Below are 21,626 nucleotides of genomic sequence, written 5' to 3'. Positions count from 1 at the left end.
TGGCTGTCTCCCAGAGAACATGGCGGCTTCTTAGGCCACGGCCACATCTGTCATTTTGTCTGCATCCTCCCTGGTGGCTAGGGACCCCTTCTTCACTGTCCTGCACCAGCCAGCCTTCCTTCAACAGGGATGTGGGCTCGGAACCCACAGGGCAGTGTGGGGGTATCTCTGTGTCTGTGGTAAATGCCCCTCAGGTCCCTTGGTGGCATTTGCCTGGGTCAGATGTGACTATTTGGAATCGCCCCCACTTTCCACCTGCACATGTATCTCTGGCCTCCTCTTCAGCTGCAGGCTGTCCCCTCTCCAGTCACCTGGTGCTTGACCGTGCCTGCTGCTTCTCACCATTTGCCATTTTTCGGCTATCGGTGCCATTCCCAAGTCCATTTCCAGAATGGTGCTGTCTTCAGGGAGGGAGCAGGTCTGCCTGCCTCCGACAAGGGTCGTTAACACTCAGATTTTCGGAGGCTCCAGAATGGAAGCAGACGACAGGGTGTTTATAGGGCTGAGCCCGGAGACCATAATTGAGAAGCCTCTTTACTGTGGCGCTGATGGCTGATGACCGCGTGAATAATGAGTGTTTCCAAATTAGTCGCAGTTTGGGCTTATGTAATTCAGACACATTCTAATGGAGCCCAGTTCTTGATCCCTACAGGGGAGGAGAATTCTTAAGTGAAGTTAATCTGATGCTTGTCGGGACAGTGATGAAAATTTAATGGCACGTTTGCTTGGACGGGCACCAGCCGAAGCACGCTTTAGTATACGTGGGACATCACAGCTGCCGTGTCGCTGTTGTTTGGGTTGATCATGGTTTATCCTCTTCAGCCGTGCATTTCCCCACGTCGATGCCCTTGGTGTGGGTTGTGTTTAGGGTGGAGTGAGGAGCGGTTAGGAGGCTCCAGCCTCTTGCGCTGGAGCGGGAAGCGCGGGAGCGTGTGCTGCTGGCCACAGTCCGCCCAGCTCCACCATGCGTCCCGCCGTCAGCATCAAGGCTATCAGCTCCCCCCAGAACTGGAAAATCTGAGGCCAGGAGTTTCAGAAGCGACAGGATCTTCAGCAGGAGAGAACAGACAGGCAGGGAGCAGTCTGCTGGGGACGCATCATAGTTGGGGGCAACCTGGCAAGACCGTCACACACAGAGGACACCCGAGGCCCAGGGGTGGGGCGGCATGACCTCCCCAAAACCACTGCATGCAAGGCTACAGAGGCGGGAGGCGGTGGAGCGATGCCCATTTGTGCAGGTGTGGGGAGTAGCTTGCTGGGCTGGGCGAGGTGCTGCAAAACGGAAACCTGGGGTAACCTCTCTCCCTCCTTCTCCCCACCTGTTTTTTCTGTGCCCCTGTCTGTCTTGGAGGAAGCTTGGCTGGTCAGGAAGGGCCTGTGGTGAGGCGGGGAAGCAAGCACTGGAAAGCCAGACCTCCCGAGGGCCTGGGTTACCTGGCAAAACTTGCCTGGGTGGATCCGTCCCTGAATGGTCCCTGAATGCATGAATATTAACTCCAGGGCCTGGGACTGGGGTGTGGCCTGTGACTGTGGGCTCAGAATAAGGGCTTGGACCAGATGGGCCTGTTGGGGAGGTGAGGTGAGTGGGGGCGGGAGGTGGGGGGGCACCTGCTGCCACTCTGGTTCTTTTGTGTGTGGCGACACCTAGTGGCCGGTCACTTGCCTCCAGCCTGTCTGTCACAAGGGAGGCCCGCTGACCACTAGCCACCCGCCCTGGACAGCCCTGAAGATTGTGACCCTGGAAGCCCTAGTCTGAGGGCTCCGTGTGGCATTTCAGACGTCCCGGGAGCACGATCGCTGAGCCCCACAGCTGCTCAGGAACGAGCGTGCTCTGGAAAGGAAAGGAGCTTTGGTCCCGGAGGCTGCACTGGTCACTGCCTCTTTCAACACCATGACATGTGGCCCTAAATTGACATGGCTGTTGTCGGGAGGGGCTGCTAGACACCGAAGGCTCCCTTCAGCCCACAGGCAGGAGTTACCAAGCCGGGCTGGGTCTGGGTTGTGGGAGGAGAGCTGCACGAAGCCACACACCCTGGCCTTCCAGCCCCGAGGGCCTGGGGCACTGAACCTGCCTGGGTCTCGGTCACCCCGTCAGGAGACACCCCAGAAGGCATCTTTGAATGAGAAGAAGAGTCAGAAGAAGCCAGTGCCAGGCGAGGAGACACCAGTGCAAAGGCTGCTGGGGAGGAGCTTCTTGCATGTTATGGAAACAGCCTGGGGGCCGGGGGAGGATGAGGGGCGAGGAGGGAGAGCCAGCCGCTGGGGCTGGGGCTCGGGGGCCTCCGGGAAAGTGTGTTCTGAGGAGCTTGGAGCTAAGAGTGATGTCACCGGTCTTGGTTTTTCAAAAAGCTCATCCTGGCTACTTGGGGGGGGGGGGGGGCAGAGCGCGAAGGAAGAAAGGGGGCGGTGTGGGAAGTGATTCCTGGGAGCAAACTTCTCACTCAGCTGTGCCAGGAGGTCCGGGCTGTCTGAGCGCTGCAGGCCTGGCCCCAGGGGATGCGGCACTGCCCCTTGAGCCACTTACCCGCTTTGCTAGCTACCAGTTATTAATGAGGTCGTCTTCTGAGCCAGGGGGTGATGGGAGGAAGCTGACGGGAAGGCTCTTAAGGAGACCCCACCACGTCAGCGTCCAGCTAATAACAAGGCCCCAGCTTGCCAGCTTCTAGCCTGCCATGTGGGCCTAGGGGCTGAGAGCTTTGGGGACTGGACAGTTGACCTGGACCCCCAGGAGGGTGCTGCCGCCCAGGAAGCCCCAGCACATTTGAGTCCACCCTTTGCCCAGCGGGTCACCGTCCCCAGGAGCCCTCCAGGTCCAGGGCGTGCAGCCCCCAGGGATGAACTGGGGAGGCGTGTTCCCGGCCTGCCAGCCCAGCTCCCTCGCCCTCTGGGCTCAGCGCCTTGGCACTGGGCTGCGGAGGCTCCACCCCCACCAGCTGCTGCGTTATTTCTGACTCAGCCAGGAGTTATAAGTGTGTAACTCAAGCCCCTCCACGCCTGGCTTCCTCCCCACCGGCTCCTCCTCGAGGGAGGAGACCCTGGGACTTCTCTCCTGGCACCTTTCTTCAGGTTGGGTCCCTGCTGCACCTGGACACAGCTGCTGCCTACCCTCTTTGGGGGATGGGCCCGTGAGGGCCCCGTGGCCGCCCCTGCCCACTCCCAACTCTCCTTGGAGCCCGGCCCAGGAGCTGGCCTCTTGAACTCGCAGGGGCTTTGGCAGAGGGAGCCGTCTTGGTGTTTGGGGGCAGGGAGCTGATTTCACGGCTTCTCCAAACACAGACCCCAGCCAGCGCCTGTAGCCACGTCACTGCTCCTTGGAAATCGCTTGCTTCAAAAACCCCAGGCCCTCTGGGCTCCAAGCACCACATCGTGGCTATTGCAGGCACCTGGCTGGTGGGTGGCGCAGCCGGAAGGTCGAGATGGCCACAGGGCTGGGTCAGCTCAGGCCGACAGCGCTACGCACACAGGGGGCTGGCCATGAGAGCACCATTCTAGAATGGAGCTGGTGGGGAGGAGGGGCAGTGAATGTTGGGGGGACCAGGCAACTCTCCCGCTCTAGGCTCTCAGAAAAGGGCTGAAGTGCTGTGGTGGCTGCCATCTTCTGCCCAGTACCCCATGCGTCTGTATCAAGGGGCGTGCTGTCCTTCCTGACCGCTCCCCCCCCCCCCGGACTTCTCCTTGCTCTGCAGGGGTCCCCAGAGCTGTCCAGGGGATGAACCGCGAGGGGGCTCCCGGGAAGAGTCCGGAGGAGATGTACATCCAGCAGAAGGTCCGGGTGCTGCTCATGCTGAGGAAGATGGGCTCGAACGTGAGTGCAGCGTGGCCGCAGTCTGGGGCCACAGAGCAGAGGGGCTGTTGTTGGTGGGGGAGCAGATATGTTTGTCCTAAGGCTCAGTCCTTCCCCTCCCCCCGAAAGGCTCCTCTCCCTGGAGGTATCCTCCAGCAGGCGAGGACAGGCACCGACCGGGCAGGTGTGCAGGGGTGTTCCTCATGAAGCTGGGGGGCGTGGGGGGCTCTGCAAGGGGCCCGTGCCTTCCTCCTGATCCTGTGCTACCCAGAATCCACTCCCAGGGCCAGATCCGCAGGCTTCCTGGCCCAGTCCCCGGGCGGGGGTGGGGGTGGTCAGGCCCCAGGAACAGAGGCCTGCACTCACCCAAGCCTGTCCCGGCAGCTGACGGCCAGCGAGGAGGAGTTCCTGCGCACCTACGCGGGCGTGGTCAGCAGCCAGCTCAGCCAGCTGCCTCCGCACTCCATCGACCAGGGTGAGTCCCTCCCGGCCTGCCCAGCAGGCCCAGCCACAGCCACCTCCACAGAGCCCGGCTGCCTCCATGTGGAGCCTCAGCCTCGAGGGTCTCCAGCCTGGTTCATCCGGGGGGGACCCTTTTAGAGACCTGTAACAGCAAAAACTGCAGGTGTCTGGGGAGCCCGTAACTGCAGAGGCTCTGCTTGCCACAGACCTGATCCGTGCCCACCCAGCACCCTCTCCTGAGGTGTGAAACTGCCTGGATGCTGGGCTGGGTCTGGGCGGGCTCCACATGGCTGGGGTGTCCCTGGCCATGGCAGGGGGGCTCCGTGGTCCTGGCGGTCTCTGTGTGCCCATGAGGGTTATGCTTCTTGGGTGCAGTTTGCCAGTCACCAGGGTGGTGGTGGGAGCAGGTGAGTCGCCTGCAGGCGCTGCGCTCAGTCCGCCTGGACAGCTGCGGGTCGTGTTGTTTCTCTTAACAGGGAAGGGAACTGGGGTTCGGAAGCACAAAGTCGTGCAGCCAATTACGGGGTCGGGGCAGGGCCCTGGGCATGCGTCTGTCTTGGAGCAGCTGGGGCTGGGTGGCCCCCTTTCTGGAAGGCTCATCTGCCGCTGTAGCCCCATCTCCTGACCAGCACCTCCGTCTGGTCCGTCTGTTCTTACTCAGTTGGAACTGTTGGCCGGAGCTCTTGGGCCTGGGGCGTGTCCAGGTATGCGCGGCTTCCAGAAGCAGAGTGCCTGCCATGGGCGCGTCTTGGGATGAGGTGGCCGAGGAAGGGAGCAGGTCTGGCGCACCCTGGGCTTGACCCACTTGTGCACCCAACTCAGCAGATTCGTGTGGGGCATCCCCAGGACCCAGCTTTACCTTGCCAGGATTGCCCTGCCGCGCTCCCGCAGCTGCCTGTTTGTGCCCTCTCTGGAGAGGGGCAGGGAGGGGAGGCCTGTCCCCCGCTTTTCTGGGAGAAACCCTTTCTCTAGCAGGACCCAGTGGGGTTTCTGTCACAGGCTCGGGGTCACAGCTGTGGGTTCTGAGCTGCTGGGTTGGCTCCTTTCCCCCTCCCTGTCTCCGGTAGAAGGCGTGATGGAACGTAATCATCATAAGTCACAGACCTGTGTCAGCACAGAAATAGCAGCACGTACACGCACGTGCCCGTGTCGAGGGGGGCAGAGAGCTGAAAGGCTGGATTATCACGCTGTTAATGGAGTTGGGTAGAGGCATGGGGGACATTCCCAATCACGCATTTTGGGGAGAATAGTGTTTTTTGACATTGAACGTACATTGTTTTGTAATAAGAACAAAAGTTCTTAGAAGTAGTTCTAAGGGAACTTCCGTTATCTCACGTAGCTAAACCACCCCTTGAGGATAGAAACAAGCTCTGCTGAGTGAGGGTCTCAGTGGCCTCACCTGGCTTGAGCAAGCAGGAGTGAGCCTTGGCGCGTGGGCGCTGTGGACACAGGATCCCCGCAGGCAGACACCCTCAGACCTGACACCCCCCCTCCCCCCGCCGCCCAGGAAGGGGCCTCCTGGAGGGGAAGCTGGACTGGGAAGGGCATCTCTGGGGAGGCTGGTGGCAAGCCCCAGGCCAAGTAGGTCTGGTCTGCCCACCTTCTCTGTTAGCAGAGCCAATCTCAGCTGGCGCCGCAAGGCGGCTCAGGTGCCACCCAGGTGGCAGAAGTGCTGGACCACTGCTTCCAGTGCACCAACTTGAAAGACCCCAAAGACCAGGAGCAACTGAGGGGTGATGGCCATGAGTGTCCCGCAAAACCTGGCATAAGCTCCTCCTGCCACTAGGTGGCACCGTTTCTCAGCAAATGCTTCCTGTTCACCATGCAAGTCTCTTACCCTTGTGGTTCCAGCTACACCCACAAACCCCACCCCCAAGCCTGAAGCTGCCCCACCCACCCATGGGTGAGCAGTTGGCGTGGGTTCTGGTGGGGTCCTGCCCCCCACCAGGTCTAAAGGTTTATACTTTCCCTCCAGGGCTGGAGAGATCTGGCACCGGGGGCTGTCAGGGGAACTGGCTGGGCATCCCTCCATCACAGAGCCCCAGCCCATGCCCTGGCCTCCCAGCCCCCTGATCTTTCCTCAGCAAAGAGGTCTGTGTCTACTGGGTCCAGGCAGGTGCTGGTGCCCTGGTGCATGGGCCTGAACCTTAGGGCCTCTCCAAGAAGCCTAGTGAGGGCCTCATGGGCCTGCCCCCTCCTGGTACTCAGTGGTACCTGCTGGGCCCCTGCTGGTTTGAGACCCTTGACAGCCTCCTCCTGGAAGCCTCCCTTCCTCCGTGTCCACCATCCTCCTGACGCACAGCACACACTCTCCCCCACCCCTGTTCACAACCTGAGGGCCATGTTCTCCATCTTCTCTCCCCCTTTCTGTGCCTCAGCTCCCCATACTGGCTCCTGGTCTGTCTCAACCAAATCTGAACCTTGAGTTTGGGAATGTGGCTTCCCTCTCTTCTTTGTGGGGCTGGTCCCCTAGCCCACTGTCCCCCAGAAAGGCAGGACCGTGGAACCAGATCTCACCACCTGCAGGAATCAGCGCCTGTCCAGGAAGGCGGCCTTGCTGAGAAGCACAGCTGTGGCCTGGCGGGTGGGAAGTGCGGCTCCGAGCAGGCTGGCAAGGGTTGAGCACCCTCCTTCCCTCAGGGAGGAGGTCGTCAGTGTCTTCTTGGGCATAGCTGCTGCAGAGCACTGGGGCGGGGGCGTGGGACGGAGGGCAGCTCCAGGGTGGAATCTGCTGTGCGGCCGTGGTCACAGGCACCCTGCGTGAACCCCTCTCAAAGATGGGCGAGTATTTCCGTTGTAAAGCCAGGGCCATCCAATATAAACATTTTAATGCCCATTTTAACATTCACTTTTTTTTTTAAAGATTTATTTGTTTATGCATACAAGAGCTGGGGTACAGGCCAGAGATGCGGGGGGTGAAAGAATTCACTAGAGACAGAGCGGGGAGCAGAACAGGCAGAAGGACTGAACGAAGTACGCTGCTGAGGGGAGGCAGTGGGCGTGGCAGGAGAGGTCTGTGCGCCATGTGGGTTGCTCCCTGGCTGGTCAGGGATCGAACTCTTGCTGCAGATGCTGCGGATTGCTTCTTAGGGCGGTGCTTAACCCCTTGCTCCCTTAACATTCACTTTTTGCTTGTGGCAATTCTGCTGTGTCCTTCAACAGAGGCGAGCATGGAGCAGCCGCCCACGGGCCCTGCGCCTGCCTGCAGAGTTGGGCCCCAGCCCCTCTGTCCCCCAGGGCTTTTCTTTCTGGCTACTAACTTCACCAACAGCCACACGCCTGCGGCCTGCTTTGGCGGGGCTCCTGGCGGAGGTGTCCCAGGGCTTCCCAGTTCTCACAGGAGCCCTGGGGGAGGATGTTGCCCCAGCCCCACTTTCAAAATGAAGAGACAGGTCTGGAGACGCCCAGAGAAGTGGCCAAGACCCAGAGGCGTTGGGTGTGGCCCAGGGGTGCAAAGGTCGAGCACCCTCGTGTCTGAATCCTTGTCACTTATTTTAAGATAAACTCTAGAAGAGGCTTACGGGCCGCACACGTTTTAAGTAGGACAGTGTTTTACCAGAGTCGGGCAGCTGACATGGCATTTCAGGAGGGGCAGCGCGAGAGTGGGGGGGCAGTTTGCCGCTGTTCTGTTCTGAGCCCCTCGCCCACAGGGCCTTTGCACTTGCTGGCTCCCCTGAGACCCCCAGGCACTTCCTGCCCCGGCACTGTGGCGGGGGTTGTAGCGCCAGCAAGGCACAGAGCAGGTTTTCCATGGGCCCAGGCAGATGGGTGAAGGAGCATCCCGGAGCCCTCAGTGGCTTTTTCAGGCTTTTAATGACCCTCCTACACCATTTGTAGCAAGGCGGGCAGGGCCAGCGCAGGCAGGGAGGCCTCCCAGCTCCCAGCGAATCTTCACTCTCTGGCGTTCTCTCGGGGTCTCCTCGCTGGTCTCCGCTGCCCGCCGCCGCGCAGCCCTCTGCCATCAGTCCTCTGCTGCCACGCTGAGACGTTGTCTCTCGGCCCAGGTGTGCCCGCCTGCGCACGCCCACACCACACTCCAGGTGCCGCCATCAGGCACGCGTGTAAGCCCTCAGGTGTCGAGCATTGATCCTAATGGCGGGACGGCAGAAACATCCTGATCACATCCATTTACCCTACACCAGTGCACCCAGGGGTGCCAGTTCCAGGTCCCCAAAGGCACTTGGCAAAGACTTCTCCATCATCCTTACTTGACGAGGTCCCCTTGCTCACCCCCCCACACACACCATGAGGCTCCAGATGTCCCAGGGTTGGGAGGGGCACCGTGGAGACACAGCCCCTTTTGTTAAGGAAGCTCCAGTGCTTTCCCTCAGGGGGCCCCGGGGCCTGCACTGGCCTCTGCTTGGCCCAGGGCAGTGTGGCTCTGCAGGCCCTCTGGTCATGCCCTTCCTCCCAGCTTGGAAGCAGCAGGGCTCACTCCGGACCTACTGTGCTCCCCTCCCCCCAAGTGCAGGCTGCTGACTTGGGGGAATCTAAACTAGGCCATTGGGCCTCAGGGTCACTGGGAACCTTGTGAAAATGCCTGTGGTCATGGGCAAGCCTCAGGGCCCCGTGGCTCCACAGGAGGCCCAGCCAGTCCCAGCACTGACAGCAGCCGAGCAAGCACACTCCTCTGGGCGTCACCCCACTTGACCCTCTCCCAGGCCGGCAGTGGGGGCGCTGGCATGATCAGTTCCCTTTTACAGCCAAGTATGGAGCATTTTCCTGGCATCTTCTCCCACGCCCTGCAGGCCGCTGCGCCCTCACTTCCCCCTTGCGCCCTCTCCGGCTCCGCTGTGCTCCTTCTTTGGGATCTGCAGCTTCCGGCACCAGCCAGGGCCTTGCTGGGTCTCGGCTAAGCCCAAGCCTTGGAGAGCTTAAGTCCCAGAAAAGGCTCCTCCTGTTGGGGGCCCCATGTGGTGGCTGCTGGCTGCTGAGGGTCCCGGGTCCCCGCTCTCCCCAGGCGAGGCCCTGAGGTTCTCCCACAGGCTCCCGGCAGTAACAAACTCTGGACCGAAGTGGCATCAGCCCGGGAGAATCCCAGCCTGCGGGGTGGGAAGCTAATCTTTTTCAGTTTTAATCAACACTTAGATGAGAATTACCTGTAACCTAATAATGGTAAAATTGAACCAAAAATCACAGATACTTTGAATCAAATTAAAAAACCAACCAGCAGGATTTGTATCCTGTGTCACAGGAAGCCCAGGACGGGGAAGGAGTGGGCAGGTGAGGCCAGGTCGGGGCTCCAGATCTGGCCCGGGGGGCCGCTGGACCCTTCCGCCCCGCCCAGTGGGTTCCGTTGTTTAGAACCCAGACAGGATGCCTCCAAGCCCCTCGCGCCTCTTGAGGCCAACCTCCCGGGGCGGCGGATGAGGCTGCCCCCCACCCCAGGGGAGAGCTTGAGGGCACTTGCGCAGCCGAGGAGCTGCCCGCCCAGCGCCTGGCTCCAGGCGGCCTGCTCAGCAGGGCCCAGGCGCAGGAATAAATGCCTGAAGAATTGGGACTCACAGACCCCTGAGCCACCTTGAGGCCGTGGACACCCTCCTCAAAAGCCACAGACGAGGCGCTGTTTGCACTGGGCCTTGAGGGAGCCCCTGGCCCGTGGAAGGACGCCAGCATGCAGATACGGGGCCTCCGGGGCCCCCTCAGGTTCTGCAGTGAGGGCTGCTGAGTGGGCTCTGGCTGAGTTTCTTCTGGAGGCCGTGGGGGGGCACCCTGGGGCCTGATGGCAAGGATGGCCTCCTCCCTGCTGTGTGCAGGATGCCTCCTGGGAGAATCCCCAGGCAGAGGGCAGGCGGTAGCAGCGGGAGATAGGCTAGTGCCAGAGGATACCCAGCATCTGGAAGCAGGATATTTTGAGCTGAGAACTGGCAGGGGGTTGGGGGTTGGGGGTTGGGGTGCCTGGTCTGAGCACCCTTGTGGAGAGGCAGAACCAGCTGTAAGTGGGTGGTGCCAGCGGGGGTCCAGGAGGGGTGGAGCCAGGCCAGAGCTTAGGCCCAGGGTCAGAGCTATCCCGAGAACCCAAGGACCCCGCACTCCAAACCCACAGCCTCCAGAAATGACAACAGTGGGGAGTAGGTGAGGGTGAGACGGGGGTCAGGCGTGGCGTTGCGCTGTCACCCAGGGAAAGCAGGCAGTGAGGGGAGGTGGGTATCCTATGAGCACCCCCTGAGGACCGTGGAGGGGATACTGGGTGCTCTGAGCAGAGGGGGGTTGCAGGGCCCCTCTAGGGTTCCCTGGGCTTGTAAAGGGTCAGTGGTGACTTTTCCCGAAAGGGTTTCTGTGGAGCCCGGGCTGGAAGCCAGGGTGCACAGCGGGGGAGGGGAGAGGAGGAAATGGAGGCAGGACAGAGGGCTCTTTCAGAATTCTGGCAGAGAAGGGGCGATGGCTGGAGGTGGGGGCGAGGGACAGCGTATAGCAGGAGTTCTCAGAATGTGGGCCACAGACCCCCTCACCTGAGTCACCAAAGGCGCTTGTTAAAAGGCAGACTCCCAGGCCCTCCCCAGCACTGCTTACTCAGGCCCTGCCCAGTGTGCCTGGGAATCTGCATGAGACAAGGCCCTGGAAGGATCTGGTGCCCTCTAGAATTTGGCCGCCTGCTTGGACTGTAGCTAAGACCTGGTCACGTCCCCTGGAGATCCCAGATCCCATCTCTTCTCTGCACAGCCGGGCTCTCTGGCTTGAAGAGCTTATGTGTTGGGGACCAGAGATTTGAGGAAGGAGAGGGAGCACCTCCCGGGGGGGATAGCAACCCCAGGGTAGCAGGCATGCACGCATGCACACGTGTTGGGCTCAGCAGGGGTGGGCGCTGAGCCGAGTTTGGGGGAGCATATCTGGGACTAGAACCTCGATTCTGGCCCCACAAGATGCTGCCTGTGATGCTATATGACGTTATCCGGTCCATTAGGCGTGGCTGGGGGGAAGGGGTGCTGTTCATCACGGTTTTAGATGAGGAAATGAGGGGCCTCCCTGGATCCCACAGATGGGCAGGGTCAGAACAGGTTGGGGTACCCGGGTACCCATGGAGAACAACCCCGGGAGGGCCTCTGCCCCCCTGTGCCAGCTCCGCGGCCTCGAGTTCCTAGCGATGCCGCGGTTGTCAGCCTGGAGCCCTGGGCGCCGCCGAGCCAGGAGCCTGCTTGGGCTGCAGAGCCCTGGCGGACCTGGGGCCGTCGTCCCCATGGCAACTGTGTCATGGCGTCTCTGGGTAAAAGCCACCCCCTGGGAATTTGCCGCCCGCGTCTGGGCTTGTCCGGGAGGGCCCGGTCCAGCGGGTGCCTGAGCCTCAGCCCCGAGAAAACGCCCTTGGAGGAGAAACTGGAGCCTGTTTATCCAGGAGCCTCGTGCCTGGCCCATCTCCCCGGAGCGGGTGTAGTTTGGGGAGCGGGAGCAGCAGCAAATTGGTGTCGATAACAAGATAATGAACTCCCGGGGTGAGGAGCGAGGACCCAAACCTGGAGCCCTGTGGGCGGAGGACGGGGGCGACCTCGGGAATGGGAAGTGCCCTGGACGCCCCACAGCTCGTGGCCAGCCTTGCCCCTGCAGGACGGCCTGGGCCCGGCAGGTCGGGTCCCCTCGCAGTTCTGAGGACTTTGCCCGTGTTGCGCGCCCGCCGGCCCTCGCCTCCAGCGGCCACGGAATCTGGCGTCTCGGGGTTTCAGACGTGCGTGTCAGGCCCGGCCCTTGACCTGGTGAGGACGGCGTTGGCCCCTGAGGTCAGGAGGACCCGGGCCTGGGCACGGGACTGGAGCCGCCTGGGAGCCCCGGCCAGCAAGCAGGGGAGTGGGGGCTTGGGAGAGGCCCCCGGCCCCAGAGCATCCTGGGAGGCCCCCCTTTCGCCAGTGACTTCCATGCTGGGCTGTGTCCTGGAGGGGAGGACTCCGGGACTGGCAGCTGGACCGGGCTTCTGGGGTGTCCATTCTGTTGGGGTTGCCCTCAGGGCTTTTCTCTCTCCCCGCCGCCCCCTACCCTGGGCGGGGAGAGTCTGGAGCTGGGCCCCAGGTGTTTCGCTGGCACGAAGGCAGGAGCTGCAGTCAGCACGTCCCAGAAGCCCTCTCGCCACGTCCCTCTTCAGTGCTCGGTCCTGTGTGGCGGCTGCCCCAGCCGTGGCGGCGGCTGCTAGTTGTGGGCTCTGGCCGTCCCGCTGCGCACTGGTGCTGGGCGTCTTAATGAGAAGACCTTTGACAGCCTCACTGAGGCCTCGGGGAGTGAGAGCGAGTCTCCAGACGCTGGGGGTTGCGTCTGAGTGGCCTTGGGCTTTCCCCTGCACCTGCCCCCTGTAGTGGGCTCATTCCCTTCAGAAAGCCAGGGCGTGGGGGCGGGGTGCTGCTGGCAGAGCCTGCGCTGGGCTTTCTGCTCTGCTGGCGTGAATGCCCTGAGCTTGCAAACACACCAGTGGCCCCACTGTCGTCTCCGCCTCCGAGGGGCCAGCTCCCTTCTTTAAGCTCTTGCATATTTGTCATTTTTCTCTCCCCAGTGCCTTGACTGGACTCTGTTAAAGGGCCAAAGCTGGCACTGGGCGTGGGATGGGACCGCCTGCTGGGTATCCTGCCCGGGTTCAGAGAGCCAGCGTAGTAGGTCAGGGTAGAACATGGGGCCTGGGAGGCTGGTGCCAGGGCTCCTCCCAGGTCAGTGCCCTGGGCTCCAGGTTGAAGTTTCCATAAGCCCCCCGCCCCCAGGGTTGTTTTGGTGGGGGTTTAAAGCCTGGGCCTTGGTTCTTCGCACTGGTACAGCAGGTTTGGGCCAGGTCTGCCTGGAGGCCTGAGCAGCCTCAGGCCTGGGGTGTGGTGAGCTCGTTAGTTATTTCTTTCTCCTGAGAAGGGCATAGTCATGCAGGCAGGACCCGAGAGTCTTTCTGGGCCCTCCGCCTCCCTCATCTTTCTGAGTTCCAGGTCCCTTACCTGCACCACAAGGCCCTGGGCCCAGGAGCCTACTCAGGTGCTGTCTCTCGGTTTTGAGTTGTGTGAATATGTGAGTGAACAAGACAAAGTCCCTGATCACCAAGAAACAAACACCCCATCAAGACCTAACTCTGTGGGTACTGCTGAGGCTACTGAGGCGACTGCAGCCAGTGCGAGGTTGACATGGGCTGTCCATCTGCTTCAGGAGTTGTGGTGGCGTGCGGGGGTGTTTTTGCCGAGAATGGAGTGAGTCCAAGAGCAAGATGGAGTGGGGGAGAGTGTTGAAGCCAAGGAAACTGCAAGCACAAAGGTCCTGAGGCACCAGTGACTTGAGCCTGAAGCCCCTGGTTGAGGGATGTGGAAAAAGAGACCAAGAGGCACCAGAGCCAGGTCGTGCTAGGCCTTGCCGGCTGCACTGTGGCATTTAGCGGAGTTTCTTTTGCGTGTGATGAGAAATCTTGCAATAAGAAGCCTTTGGAGAGTTTTGAGTTACGGAAGGACAGAATCTGACTTACATTTTAAAAAACTTCCTTCTGGCTGATGTGTGAGAGTGGACCATCAGGCACCAGAGCCAGGTATCAGGGAAAAGGTGTCCATGAGGGCAGTGGACGAGGGCCATGTTAGGTGACTCCTTCAGGACAGTTTTAAAAGTAGAGTCAACAGGATCTGCTGGCATGTTGCATGAGGAGTGTGTGTGAGAGAAGCGGGTCAGGGAGACCCTGAGGGTTTCGACTAGAGGATGGGGGAGATGGGGAAACTGATGGTGCAGTGGGCTGGGAGCTGTAGGACTGACAGTCCAGCTTGTCAGCCCTCCGAGGAGGGTTCCATGTTGTCCACATCCTTGCTAACTCTTGTCATTGTCTTGTTGATTCTGGCCATCCTGGTGGGTGTGAAGTGGAGTCTCATTGTAGTTTTGAGTTGCATTTCCATAACGACAGACCTCCTCGTGTCCTCACTGACCATTCCTGTCTCTTTAGAGAAATGTCTATATTCAAGTTCTTTGCCCATTGAAAACATTGGCGTGCTTGACTTTCTCTCGGTATTGAGTTGTGTTATTTGTATATTCCAGATACCAATGTCTTGCCAGATGCAGGACTTATAGATATTTTCTGCCATTCTGCAAGTTGCCTTTTCACTTTTCTTATGGCGGCCTGTGAAGCATGAAAGTTTTTAACTTTGTTCAAGCCCAGTTTTTCTCCTGTTTCTTGTGCTTTGGGTGTCATGTCTAAGTAATCATTTCCTAGCTCAAGGTCAGGCAGATTTCTTCCTATATTTTCCTCTGAAAGTTTGTAACTTTTATATCATTGCTCCATTTTGAGTTCATTTTTGCATATGGTGTGAGGTAGGGGTCCACTTCAGCATTTCCGTGTAAGGTTGTCCCGCGTCATGTGTTCAGTTCTTCCCCATTCGGCTGTCTTGGTACCTTTGTGAAAATTTAGTTGACCCTAAACAGGAGGATTCATTTCTGAACTCTCAATTCTATTCCATTGACCTATACGCCTACCTTTGTGCCAGTGCTACTGTGTCTCGTTTACTGGGAATTTGTAGTATGTTTGTGCTGAAAGTATGAGTTTCACTTTATTCTCTCTCTCTTTTTAAATATTTGTTTATTTATCCATACAAGAACTGGGGTACAGGCCAGAGATGCGGGGGGTGAGAGGATTCCCCAGAGACAGAGTGGGGAGCAGAACAGGTGGATCTACTGAAATACACTGCTGAGAGGAGCAGCGGGGAGACAGGAGAGGTCTGCTGTGCCATGTGGGTAGCTCCCTGGCCGGGGATGGAACTCAGGTTGTAGTGGTGATACTGCTGAGACTTAACCCTTAGGCCACCAGGGAGACCCAATAAAGTTTACATAAATTAGGCACAGAAATAGAATAACAACAATAACTAATAATAAAACAGAACAATTATACTGTAATAAAGGTTGTATGAATGTGGTCAGAATACCTTTGGTATATATTTCCACACTGGTTGACTGCAGGTGACTGAAAGAAACGACAAAGTGAAATGTTGAACAAGGAGGGACTATTGTATGCAATTCTCTTTATGTTACTGTATTCAGTTTGCTAGTGTTTTTGTGGAGTATTTTTCCATCTCATAGGTGTGATTAATGATTAGATCTGTAAGAGATACTGGGAGATGGTGGTCTGCAGTATCTTCATCTGGCTTTAACTCTATATTTTAATATAGAGTGGCAGAGAGTGTGGAATAGGAGAGACTGACCAACCTCTCCTGTCCTGTCACCTGCACCTGGTGGGGAGGGGCTGGTAGAAGCTTTGAGTCAGAGGTCAGACAGTTGCAGCAGAGGAACCTCTGGTGTCGTCTGTAATAGAGGATGGGAAACCAGCTCACAGCCCGGAGGCCGTGGCTGGACCTGCCCGCTTCTTTGCAGCCTCCTTCTGTTCTGAGCCGGTGATTCCAGGACACTGAGAGCACCCAAAAGAGCCATTACATGGTGGCCTATAAGGGAGAAGTGTGGACCCTGGGGATCTCCTCTGAGGTCACCCCTGGCTCTAAAGCCCTCAGTGGTGGACTCATAACTAACGAGCAGCTCTCCCTCCTGTTCAATGACTGGCACGTGTTTCTGGAGAAGAGAGGGAAGTCAGCAGCCTTGCCAGGGCCTGCCAGGCTCACGGGCCTGCCCTGTTGAATGTGACTGCCAGGCCTGCCCACAATGATGGGTCAGAGAATGCTCTGGGAGACCCCTGTGCTGAGGTCTGGAAAGCAGCACAGTCCTTTAGGGGCAGGACAGGCAGGGCGGCAGGGCACTTGCAGGCCCTCTCCACACCGGCTCCTGCAGCACAATGCGGGGCTCTGAACCGGGAGACTCAGCCTTCGGCACCCCCAGAACCGAGCCAGCAGCCGGTGGTGCGGGACAGGTGGGACGCTGGCAGAGGCTTTGCTTCAGGTGTTGTGTGGAATAGGTGTCCTCCGAGTCCCCGTGTGACCTTGAGGAGTCATTTCCTTCCCTGCCTTCAGAGCAGTGGAGCAGCGCAGGTGCACGCATGGCCACGTCCCCAGGGCAGGCTCCTCCGCAGAGCCAACGGCCTTCCCCTCCGCAGCCTCACATCCCTCCTGGGGCCGCTGGTGCTATTTTTGTGCCTGCAGCACAGTACAGAGGCCCAAGGCCGCTGTGAGAAAGCCCACGGGGCCAGCGAGGAAAGAAACGAGTGGGCTGCCTCTGCTAACGGGCCCCCTCGCACGGCTCCGCCAGCCCCTCCCGTTTGCCAGGCTGGGGAGGTGGCGCTCGGGAAAAGCCAGCATCTGTTAGGTAACCCGCCCGGCTGCCATGCAGGGTATGATGTAATCTTGGATTCTGTGGTTGCTAGGAAAATTCTGCCTGCAGTGAAATTGCGTGGTCCTGGGACTGAGGCGAGAACAGAATGTTCCTGAGAAGATAGGGGAGGGGTTTTTGTAGGGCTTCCCAAGCAAAGGAGCCCCATCCCAAGGAACCAAAAATCTGAGCGCCTGTCTAGAAGCTTACTTACCTTATGAGGACTAGCAGTTGTGTGGTCACAGCAGAACCCCCAGGGAGGGTGGTGTGTGGGCAGCACCTCAGCATCCTGGGGCTGGGCCCCCGCAGCGCCCTGCGCTTCTCCGGGGCCTGAGCGGTGAGGAAGGAGGCCCACAGGAGGCTGCTGCCGTGGGGGCGACGAAGATGGCCAACACCAGGCCAAGAGTGGGGGGTCATGCCGTCCTCACCCTACTCCCTTTCCCGTGCCAGAAGCTCCCTCCTGCACCCCCATACCAGCCCACCCTCAGGGGCCTTTCCTGTCTGCTGGTCCAGTTCTTCCCCGAGAGAATCCCCTTACCCCCCCTCCCGCCCCCATTAGCTGAGCACAAGTGTCAGAAAGGCCGACTTACTGCTCAGGGCACCACTAGGCCCTGAGAAAGTGGGGAGAAAACAGCTGGACCCGGGGAGGGGCCGGGGCGCGACCAGGAGGTGGGTGTGGTCCGAGGGTCACCTCACTTGCCCTGCAAGGTCTGGTGGCCTGGTGAGCCCCTTCCTTCCTGAGCAGCTGGGGGTGGGAGGGGTCCGGGGTTTTGACTCTTTCCCTCCTCCCTCCAGCTTTGCTGGCTGTGTGTCGGTCTGTCTTATGGAAAACAAGACAAAGGAAGTGATTTCCTGATCGCCCGGACCAGACTCTCAGATCCGGGCGTGGAAACAACAATAATGAAATGGTGGCTGTGATGGGCCTCCTGGCAGCGGGACCCGGGCACGGCGGGCTGGACACGGGCCGGGCCCAGCCGCCTGTGCTGCAGGTGTTGGGTGTGGCGCGAAGGACTGAGTGGCTATTAAATATCATAACAAGCAGGGGCCTCCAGGGATCAAGACGAGTCTAGGGCAAAGGAAGGTTCCCAAGGGTCCCTGGCTTTGGTGCCAGGGCCCTGCCAGGACCGGAGGCCTCGTTGCGCCCCTGCTCACCTCTCAGCTGCGCCCCCTGAGCCACCCCAAGCCTCTCTTCTGGAGGCCCTGCGGCAGGGTGTTGGCATCCCCCGCCAGGCTCTAGGGGGGCCCAGGGCTTCCTAGAAGCGCTCGGCGCACGACGGCGCCAGGCTGCCGTGGATGCACTTGCCACCGGGCCCGGCCCACAGCGTCCGCTCTCCCTGACCCACAGGTGCAGAGGACGTGGTGATGGCGTTTTCCAGGTCGGAGACGGAGGACCGGAGGCAGTAGCGGCGAACCCCTTGGCACACCCTGGACGCTGGCAAGGGCCACGAGATCTGCGTGGACCCCACCCGCCGAGCGGCAGCAGCTCCCCTTGCCCCGCCTCCCCTCCCCCCCACCCCTCACCTTTCCACCCCCGCAGCCTCTCGGAGGGGCTGGCACCAAGGGGGCACCGTGGCGCGGTCGCAGCGGGCTTGGAGGGATGGACTCATGATTGGCTGCAGGAAGAAACCTTTTTATTTTTAAATCTTGACCAATGGAAACCTTTTATTTTTATTTCTGACTTTTTTTTTTTTTTTTTTTTTAATTTGCGCCTCGGAACGTGGCTTCCCAGGAAGCCGCCCGAGCTCTGGTGCTTCATTTAGGTCACTTTTTAGGGATGTGAAGAGGCCCGGCTGGCTGCTGAAACTGGAAAAGGCTGCTGCTGGGCAGGCGATGGGCACGGGTCTCGGACTGGCCGCAGGTGTGCTGGCAGCAACGGCTTCTCTCTCGCACGCTGAGCGCAGGGGCTGGGACGCCGGTTGTTACACTTGACTTGAAAAAAAGAGAGAAAAACCACGTGCGCTCTGCGGTGTTTATTACACAGCCTGTCGCGGCCGCCCCGTGCTCTGTGCATTTGATTGGTTTTCAGTAGAGTGTGTTTGGGGTTCCGTGGGCTCCCCAACTCTGTTCCTTGCAGTCCCGCTCAACCCTGGGGCCCCAGGAGGGCACATTTGCTGTGATGACTGCACCTGGCTCACGAGAGCCAGGGTACGTGTTGCCCCGAATGCCAGCCTGGAGGTGACCGTGACGGGCCTCCCGCGGTGACCCCCACGGCCTCCCGCGGCATGGCTGGGATTGCTCCCGTGCCCTCTGCCCCTCCCGCTTGGCTGAGCCGAGCAGGGGGTGCTCGCGAGCAGCCTTCCCCTCCATATCCCACTTCCTGAGGCCTCCTGGGGCTCCTGTAAAGGTCAGGAGCTGCTCCCAGCTGTGGGACCCCACAGTGTAGCGGAGGCCTCTGCCCGGGAGGCCGGAACCCACTCAGAGGCCCCAGCTTGGCCCCAGAGGCATTTGTGTCCACACACCAGCCCCTGACCTCCAGGAGGGCCTGTGGTGTCCGCCCTGGGCAGCGGGTCCTGCCAGCCGGAGTCTCTGGCTCCAGGCCTGTGGCCCCGACCGCCTTCTGCAGGGTCTCTATCCAGCTAGCCTGGGAGGGGCAGTCATTGTTTACAAAGTGCCCCCAGGACGCCAGCTGGGCCTTGGTCCTCCTTCCAGGCCAGCCCCCAACCCTGGCCTCCAGCCTGACGCCCAGAAACACTCTGCAGAGCAGTGTTCTTGGAACCCCAGGTCTTCCCGCCTGCCCTCCCCTCCCTGCCTCTTGCAGGAACAGGACCTGATGAGCCCAGGCGGCGGGGAACAGATGATCGAGGCTCCTTCTTCCTTCCTGCCCCGGCACCCAGGCCTGGATAAGACTCTCAACCCAATGTCCCCCTTCTCAGGCCTCGCGCCTATGGCCAGCATGGAGCTGGGCGCCACGGTCAGTGGACAGGCCCCCTCTGCTCTGAGCATCATCTGAGCCTTGCCCCAGACGGAGGACTTGAGGGTCCCGGCTGGGACACCCGCATTCTCTTCCACACACGCGCGGCCCCTGGCCCTGCCCAAGTCACCATGAATGAGCAGAGGCCATTGATCCCCAGGAGACCCGGCAGGCGCCTGAGAGCCTCTTCCTCCGGGAGGGGCTCTGCATGTGCACACACGCGCGCACACACGCACACCCTCACACTCACACACACTCCTCAGCCCACCCCTCCAGCCCCCAGGTGGAAGCACCTGTTACCAGGTGTGGAGGCTCGTGCTGCTCCGCCCCTCTCCTGCTACCTGGAGCTCTCACGGGAGTCCACGTCCCCGCAGATCATGTGTTCCCGCCCCAGCCCGACCTTGTCAAGGTCACAGCCCCACTCTTGTAACCACAAAGGCTGGATCTGTCTCCTCTTCTGAAGAAGAAAAGCGAAAGTGTTGCGGTGGCTTCATATTTCAACTAAAAATATACCTGTCAGAGAAGAAATTAACAATAAAGATTTTTAATAGCTTGGTGTGTGAGCTGTGTTGTCTCTGTGGGGGGCGGGCACTTGGGGATCCCCCCACGCAGCACAAGGAGAGACAAAGCCAGGTCTGCTAGCTTGGGGGTCGAGACCTGGAGGGCAGCTTGGGGTCAACCAGATTCCCCACGTCTCCCCGCCCCATGGCAGGCCCGTGGGGAGGTCGAGTCCCCAGTTGAACGGGGGAGACTCAAAACATGGTCCTAGAATGGGCCAAGGTCAGTCATCTTCAGGGGTGATGTCACCTTCTGTCCTCGACACCCCAACGCCGTGAGGCAGCACTCAGAAGATGGAGCGGAACGCCTGTCCCTTCATCCCAGAAACGGGAGATTTATTGGCGCTCAGCTGTGTTACTCAAGTCGAGAGGCTGAAATCATCTCCGCTTTGGGAATTTTTGCTTTGAAAGCGTTTTCTAAGACTGTCATTTCCACCCTTCATCATCCCATTTTAGGGCTTTTCCCCCCCTGCATACATGGACTCACGGCTTTTATTTCCTTTTCTTTTTTTTTCCAGTCACATCTGAGAAGAGCTCAGGAGCCCGGGGCCTGGAGGCCCAGCCCAGAGCCCCGGGTGTAGGAGGTGGGTCCCCCGCCCCGGTATAGGAAAGTAGGTCCCCCCAGGAGTCTCAGGGCAAGTAGTTACCCCACAGCCCGACCCTCTACTTAAATCTAGTGCAGGGTCGGAGACGGAGGGCAGCTTGGTGTGAACAGGACAAATCTGTATAAACACCCCGCGAAGAGATGACCACTCTCAGCCACCCTAGGTCCATGGCACGGGTGGGGGCAGGGCCGGGCAGCAGACAGTGGGCAGAGGACATGGCACATCTACAACCCTGGGAGCAGCTGGCCGGGGTGCGCCAAGCTGTTCCTTCTGGAATGGGGAAGGGGTGGCCTTTACATCCTATCTGCAGCTTTGGGCACAGATGAGGGTGACCCTGAGACCACAGAGGCCCAGCACTTTGGTGATGAGGAGGATGAGGATGACCCCAACGATCAGCCAGGGCTGCTGGGTAGCACCGATGGCCAAGCCACTGCCACCCACTTGGGCCAGTGCCCACTGGAGGAAACTTCGGCAGCGGGTGACACCCTCATCCGGGGAGCTGGTGATGAGCATGGCCACCACCGGCCGTAGATAGGGTAACCCCAGCCATGCGGGGGTGGGGGTGACGGGCTTCCTGATCAGCTCCGGCTGCGTGATGGACTTGGTGGCAAGGCTGGTGCCATAGGCGGTGTCCAGGGTGCCGAAAAGGAGGCATCATGGGGTGTTCTTGGCCTCACAAGTGTCTGGGGTGCGGAGTCCGGGAAGCTCAGTGGCCAGGTGGCAGTGATTGGGGGTTTTATTTCCAAGAGTTGCCCTGGTGCTAAAGGCTCCAGGTCTGTCAACCCCAGGACAGATAGCACAAGCGAAGCCTTTGAGCTTCAGGGCGGGACGCTGTGGGGGAGGGTATGGGGCAGCCCCAGTGCCCGGGCCTGTGAGGCCCCTCTGCAGCGTCAATGAGAGGCGCTCACCAGCTTTGCTGCAACCCCTCCTGGGACGGGGGGCTCACTACCTCCCGAGAATCCCGCCTCTGGCAAAGCGCATCCAGCCTGATGCTAGTTGGCCACCTTTCCTGCTCACTCGCTCTTCCAGAAAGGAGGTCACAGTCATTGAGGGAAAGAACAGAGAAAGACAGCGATGCCCGCCCCAAACGACATGAGACAGTGGCAAGGGCCCCCTCCGGCCTGAGTGGCCCC

The 21,626-nt window shown here is 59.9% G+C and overlaps 1 protein-coding gene across 1 annotated transcript; it reads left to right on the top strand.

The window, feature by feature from the left end:
* Nucleotides 1–3,709: 3,709 nt before the first annotated feature.
* On the top strand, nt 3,710–17,824 carry CTNNBIP1 (catenin beta interacting protein 1; the record flags this gene model as incomplete). Its single annotated transcript, XM_084242998.1, has 3 exons — nt 3,710–3,805; nt 4,169–4,259; nt 17,766–17,824. The coding sequence occupies 3 exons, from the start codon at nt 3,710–3,712 to the stop codon at nt 17,822–17,824; spliced, it is 246 nt and encodes an 81-aa protein (XP_084099124.1).
* Between the last annotated feature and the right edge of the window lie 3,802 nt (nt 17,825–21,626).

This window comes from Talpa europaea (genome assembly GCF_964194135.1).
Source record: "Talpa europaea genome assembly, chromosome: 9".
Classification (NCBI taxonomy): domain Eukaryota; kingdom Metazoa; phylum Chordata; class Mammalia; order Eulipotyphla; family Talpidae; genus Talpa; species Talpa europaea.
Note: the sequence above shows the minus strand (reverse complement) of the source record. Positions and strands in the feature narration are given on the sequence as shown.